Here is a 7,139-nt window from a genome sequence, read left to right as displayed (position 1 = left end):
ATAAGTGATATGTCAAACGTATGTGAATATTGTAAGGCTTTAAATAAATATTTTATATATATCACACACACACACACTTTAATGTTTATTTTAAAATTATACAATATAGAGGCGCCTTGTTTAGCCTGATGAATCCAGTATTTAAATCCCACAGCTGGCCACTGTTTGAATGCACTTTCAACATCTGTGTGGACATGTTTGTTAGCTTATCTGCCAATAGTAAACTGTCCCTGTGTCAGTAAAAAGTGTACGCATGGTGGTTCCTAGAATACCATCCAGGTTTGGTTCTGACCTTGTGAATCGGTTGTGCCAAGATAGGAGGAAACAGGGAGGGTGGAGTGTCTAATTCCGAATTGGATTAATCAATTTACATAAAAATAAAAAATTCACCTCACAAAACACTCATTTCAAAACACAAGATATTTTTATTAAGAAAAACATTGAGGCATTAAAATAAATTAAATACATCAGTATATACACTTAAGAGATAAAGCACACAATTTTAACAATTCTGTTCAAAATATGTCACTGCTCCCATAAGATATCATCCTTTTTGAGGCTTTGTTGCAGCTTTTGAACATTCTTTAATAATTTTAAACTCCCCTGGCTCTGGCAGAGTTTTACAGAACCTCCTCTTGATTTGGAACCTGCTGGTGAAGATTTCTCAGATTTTGGAGCTCTATCAGCTCGTCGTTTTGCACTTTGAGCTTTCAGCTTCAGTTTTTGAACCTTGCAAGACAAATTGAGAGATTGTTAGGCTGAATTAAAATCAAATGGTTAGTATCCACTAAAACAACAATAACATTTGACAAAGCTAAATAAACCGAGATTTCATAGGAAAAAAAAAAAAACAGTGTAACAAGATTCCTATGTTAAACTTAGAACAACCACAAAATATTACAAAATAACTTTTGATAAGGAAAAAATATATGTCTATATCTCTCGCTCTCTCACACACACACAGACAAACCACAGCATTTAGCTGTACAACTACAGACATATCAATGTGTGACAATCATTTACATAAACCCAAAAAACACTTTTACCTGGGTCTGTAAAATCATTTATGATGAACTAAACAAATCACTACAAGTCAAATACCTGTTAATAAATAAGTATTAAAGTTCCCCTAGGACTTAATATGATAAATAGTGCCAATATTGTTATATATACACATATTAAACGTTGAAGGGGGGGTAAAAATATAGCTGTCTCTGCTCATGCTCAACCACTACATGGCGGACGCACCTGTGTGAACCAATTGCCGCCATGCAACAATGACATTGTGCTAATGACACAGATGAAGAGACACAACATTGAAATGAAGCAAATGTGGCAGCACAACAACATGTAAGCGAAACACCTCAGTAATGGAAGGCAAGGCTTGAAGTTGTCACTAAAAATGATCTGTCTATCTGGAGGTGTTTTCTCTAGACAAAGATTAATAGGGCTCATATACCAGCAATATGGCTAAGATATAGTATCGCCAGGGTCTTCTTACAAAAGCCAGTGGGGCAGCAGGCACAGGTGGGTCCACATCCTCTTATCCTGGGTAATTAAGAGTTAGCAGTCATCTCTCCAAGTTCTTGAATATATAGTAAAACTACTATTGAGGTTTGGGTTGTTTTTTTTTTTTTTTCAAAGGGCCACATGCAGCTAGTATAAATAATTCCATGTACTGTACTGGTACCATCTTTTATTCTTCATGTATACGGTAATTGGATGATATAGTTTGACAATAAATTGTGGAGGAGTTTTAAATGTATCTTTATATATGATCCACTACCGTGGCTGTTCGTTTGTCCAGGATTTTAAATCACCTTTAGCCTGCAAACCGTTTGACTTATTGACCATATATTTGGTACACATATACTACATGATGTCTACTATCCACTTTTGGCGTGATGATTGACCTCCAAGTTTATTCCTCTTTTTATTTTATTTTTGAATCAACTCACAGCAGCGGCCAGCAGGGCACCATTCTCATCCCTACCACCTTCGTTGTCACTTCCCCTACCTCTTCATATCTTAAACCATTCTTGATGCAGATTGAAGACTTAAATGCCAGCTTAAGTGAAAAATTAAAGAAAACATACTAAGAAATTGCAACACAAAAACTGATTTGATCATTTTTAATGCGAAAAGGAGAGAAGAAGTAGGCTGTAGGGTGAAGAAAAGAAAAGCTGCTCAGGAAGCAGCAAGCGCATCAACCTCTGAGCAAACAAATACTAAATGTACAGAGAAAGAGGATGAAAACTATGAATGGTCAAGTCAAGTGTATTCACTGCACGTTGTTGTGCAGTGCGCCGTTACTGGTTTATCAATAAAACAGAATGCAGTTTCCCCAACTGTGTTTTGCTTCAGTTGAGATAAAACATTGGATAAGTAACACAAGATGAAGAAATTCTACTAGTGGTTCAAAATACTGCCCCCCCCAAAAAAAAAAAAACACTGAACCTTTTCCCCCTCAGTACAGGAATATTAATTTTACTGAATATGAACTCAGCGTGAAATGCACCTCATATTTAACACATATGTTACTTATACTACCAAGACCTGCTTTTGCAAGAGAACAAAATCGGGTCTCGTCTTACTCTTTGTTCTCCATTGTCCCCCAAAATACAAGGAGTCTTTTTTATTTGAGCTGACTGAATTATTAACCCACATAAGTTCCCTTTCACAGAGAGTAAATTCTTCTTGGCGATTTCAACATCAATATTTATATTAATACATGTAAACTGAGAAATTAATTCTCATCTTTACTGGACTGTTTTGATGTGGTACATCACTCTGGTGGTCATATACAGGGGGTGCAGAATTATTAGGCAAGTTGTATTTTTGAGGATTAATTTTAATATGGAACAAACACAGTGCTATCAGTCAATCCAAAATGTTAATAAACCTGAAACCTGAATGTTTCACAACGGAAATGTGAGTGTGAACATCATCAGGGGAATACATATGTGTGCACAATTATTAGGCAACTATTAGTGTGCAGATTTATTATGCAACTAAAGGAAAAATGAAAATTTTCCCATCTCACTTGTTTATTTTCATCTGTTATAGTGAGAATAATAAACAAACACCTCAAAATTTACAAATAAACATCTCTGACATTTCAAAAAAAATAAATCAATCAATCAATGACCAATATAGCCACCCTTCTTTCCAATAACAGTCATAAGCCTTTCCATTCATGGAGTCTGTCAGTTTCTTGATCTGTTGACGATCAGCTTTTTGTGGAGCAGTGACTACAGCCTCCCAGACACTCTTCAGAGAGGTGTATTGTTTTTCTCCCCCGTAAATCTAGCGTTTAAGAAGTGCCCACAAGTTCTCGATAGGGTTTAGGTCAGATTAGGAAGGGGGGCCATGTCATTATTCCTTCATCTTTAAGGCCTTTACTGGCTGGGCACGCAGTAGAGAACTTCGATGCAAGTGATGGAGCATTGGCCTGCATAAAAATCATGGTCTTCTTCCTGTATCACTGTTTGAAGAAAGTGTCTTGAAAAACTGGCAGTAGGTTTGGGAGTTGATTTTGAGTTCATCTTCAATGCAAAAGGTCCAACTAGCTCATCTTTAAAAATACCAGCTCATACCAGTACCCCACCTCCACGTTGGAGTGGAGCTCTGTGCCCATTACTGATCCACAGGTCCATCCATCTGGTCCATCAAGAGTCACTCTCATCTCATCGGTCCATAAAACCTTTGAAAAAAATCTGTCTTTAGATATTTCTTGGCCCAGTTTTGACGTTTCAACTTATGTTTCTTGTTCAGTGGTGGTTGGGTTTCAGCCCTCCTTACCTTGGCCATGTCTTTGAGCACTGAACACCTTGTACTTCTGGGCACTCCAGGTAGGTTGCAGCTCTGGAATATAAAAGTACTGGAGGATAATGGGTTCCTGGTAGCTTCACGTTTGATTCTTCTCAAATCTTTGGCAGCTAATTTGCGTCTTTTGTTCTCAACACGTTTCTTGCGACCCTGTTGACTATTTGCAACAAAATGTTTGATGGTTCTGTGATCACACACCAATATCTTAGCAATTCCAAAAGTGCTGCATCCCTCTGAAAGACTTTTTACAATTTTTGACTTTTCAGAGTCAGTTAAATCTCTTTTTTGGCCCATTTTGCCTGAGGAAAACTAGCTGCCTAATAATTCTGCACACCTTGATATAGGGTGTTGATCTCCTTAGGCCACACCCTCCCTCATTACACAAATACACATCACCTGACGTGCGTAAATTCAATAAGCATTCAAGTTAATACAGCTTGGAGTTGCATTAAAAATGATGATATGGTCAAAATACTCACTTGCCTAATAATTGTGCACACAGTGTATTGGACTTGATCTGTACATCTGGCTTATCTGTTGGCAACACAGCAGTGATTTGGGACTCTCTGACCATAAAGCAGAACCTTTCACTGTCTCGTTACTTCTCTCTCCTCTTACCTGTAAATATCAAATTTCTTTCAGAAACCTTAAAAATATATCTGTCCTTCTATCCTTGCTAGTTCTATTTCTGATCTTTTTCCGTCTTCATCTATCCAATCAACACTAAATAGTTTTGTTGTTCACTATAACTCAGCTCTTCTTTCAGGTAGATAGAACAGCTCCTATAAAGCATAAGGAGGCATCCTTTAAGCACTACGCTCCATGGTAAAATTCAGAGTTACAATCTATGAAAGCAGCTGGCTGACAATTTGAGAGAATGTCACGCGAGACTGGCCTCACCGTGCACATCCAGGCTTTCTCAAACCATTAAAGGGCTCACAAGGGATGCACTAACTGCAGCCAAGAACACACATTATGGCAGAATAATAGAAAGTGGCCATGATAACCCAAGGGTTTTGTTCTCTGTAGTTAATAAGTTACTTCAACCTACATCTGGCCCAATAACCTCCTCTACCGAAGTCTGTGAAACATTCCTCCATTTTTTCCCTCAATAAAATTTAAGATTTAAATAATTCAAACAAACATAAATCCATCATCTATTTATATCTTTTCCCATCCTCCCACTCCATCCAGTTTTTTGTCTAAATTTTCACCAGTCACAACTGCATTAGTTAACCACCTTATTTGTAAGATGAGGCAAACTATTTGTGGACTGGAACCATCGCCATTACACTTCTTAGATCCCACCTTCATGCCATTATCCTGACTGTTAGAACAATAAGAAACACGTCCCTTGACACTGGGTTTGTTCCAGCCACTTTTGAAATTGCTTCTGTAACCCTAATGTTAAAAAAGTCTTGTCTTGACAATCTTAATTTTCGGCCCACTTAACTTTTCTCTCAAAAGTACTTGAGCGATTTCTTAACTTTTCAGTCTGGTTTTAGACCTTTTCAGTCTGGTTTTAGGGCATAGCACAGCTGTGAAACTGCTCTGCTTTGGGTAACTAATGATTTGCTAATGGCAGCAGACTTCGGACAGACCTCAATGCCGCATTTGACACTGTCAGACATGACATTCTACTGTCCAGAATGGACAACATAACGGGCATCTCTGGCACTGACCTCCAGAGGTTTAAGTCTTATCTGACTGACAGGCAAGAGTTTGTTAGTCTTGGCAACAGCTGATCCAGCTCAGAGCCAGTCACACAAGGACTCTGTCTCTTGTCCTCTGCTCTTCTACATCTATATACTTGCCCTTGGCCATTTCATTCATAGCTATGGACTGGGTTATCATTTTTATGCAGATGGTGCTCAACTCTATTTCATTGTTAAAAGTGAAACTTCATCAGGGCTTTCTCAGCTCACAATATGCCTCAGTGAAATTAAAACATGGATGGAGCAGAACTCTTTAAAATTTAATTGCAACAAAAGTAAACTCCTACAAATTGGCACTAAAGCACAAAATAAGAAAATGAGCTCCTTCTCAGTCAACTCTTGATGGTGATCTCATCAGACCTTTTTCTGATGCAAGGAATCTCATTAAGAAACTTAAGAAACTTTCTTACTTTCACCTTCACAACATATCTCATGTTCGCTCACTCCATTCCTTTTCTAATGCGGAGAAACTTGTCCATGCATTTATCACATCCCACACTGATTATTGCAACTCCCTACTGGCAGGTTCCACTTCTAAATCCTATATCACAGTTCCAGTTGATCCAAAACTCTGCTGCAAGAGTCCATACACAGGTCAGCAACTAACAGCAAATAACGCCCATCCTGCTTCAACTCCACTGGCTCCCTGTGTCTTACAGGTCTGAATATAAATTTCTATTGCTAACCTACAAATCTTTAAATAGCCTTGCACCGGACTACATCAGTGACCTTCTCCATCTCTATGCTCCTGTTCACCCATTTAATGTCCTCTGATTCTGGCAATTTTTTTGTGCCCCACACTAACCGTCACTCTCTGGGTGACAGAGCCTTTAGCTGTATAGCGCCCAGACTATGGAATGACCTTCCAAATTTATTTAGATCAGCTGGCTCAATCGATTCTTTCAAAAAACAAGGTATTTAACTTAGCTTGACATTCAGATGTCTCTTTCAGTCCAGATGCCTAGTATAGGCTAGGCTTTTCTTTTAGTATTGAATTTAGGATTTTATTCTGGTTTGTCTTTTAATCTGTTTAATGCTTTGTGCATCCTGTATCTATCTGATTTAGTGTTCTGTTCAGGAAACATTTTTATCCAAGGTTACATATACCTGTCATGTCATTCTAAAACTGAAGCGCTTTGAGCATGGGAAAGGTGCTATATAAATAAAATTATCATAATAAGGAAATTTGGGAAAATGAAGATGTCACAATGCAGGGTGCAGAAAATGTATTCATTTTAGTAGTAATAGCACAGCTGTAGGAGTCAAGTACAGAGTACAGTGAAATTCTCACTTGCATGTCTAACCAACATGCAACATATCACCAACTCTTTGGTGCTATGATAAATAAGAATTCATTCAGGAAAGGTATTTCAAGAAACACTACTGGGGCTCCTTTATACCAACAGTAATATGCCTGCATAATGCTTCACTGCAACTGTGACAGCCAAGCCAGAAGCTTTCTTTTCAGTCATTCTGATGTGTGTCCAAACCATATTCATTTAAACAGCTTCTGTAAAAAAAAAGCCACATTTCATATGGGGACAAATAAAAATCTGCTGTTACGCTTTACTCAGAGGCTGTTTAAATGCTGGTAAG

At 38.0% G+C, this 7,139-nt stretch overlaps 1 protein-coding gene across 2 annotated transcripts in view; it reads right to left on the bottom strand.

Moving 5' to 3' along the window:
* Positions 1 to 405: 405 nt before the first annotated feature.
* The window catches only part of cep57l1 (centrosomal protein 57, like 1), a 33,967-nt gene continuing 27,233 nt past the window's right edge, over positions 406 to 7,139 (bottom strand). For both annotated transcript variants that reach the window (XM_039747904.1, XM_039747903.1), the window contains exon 11: positions 406 to 729. In XM_039747904.1, coding sequence (XP_039603838.1) covers positions 526 to 729 — 204 coding nt within the window. In that variant the 3' untranslated portion in view covers positions 406 to 525. The remainder of the gene's footprint in view (positions 730 to 7,139) is intronic.

Source organism: Polypterus senegalus, chromosome 3 (genome assembly GCF_016835505.1).
Source record: "Polypterus senegalus isolate Bchr_013 chromosome 3, ASM1683550v1, whole genome shotgun sequence".
NCBI lineage: Eukaryota > Metazoa > Chordata > Cladistia > Polypteriformes > Polypteridae > Polypterus > Polypterus senegalus.
The sequence above is the reverse complement of the archived record's forward strand: the minus strand, read 5'-3'. Positions and strand labels throughout refer to the sequence as shown.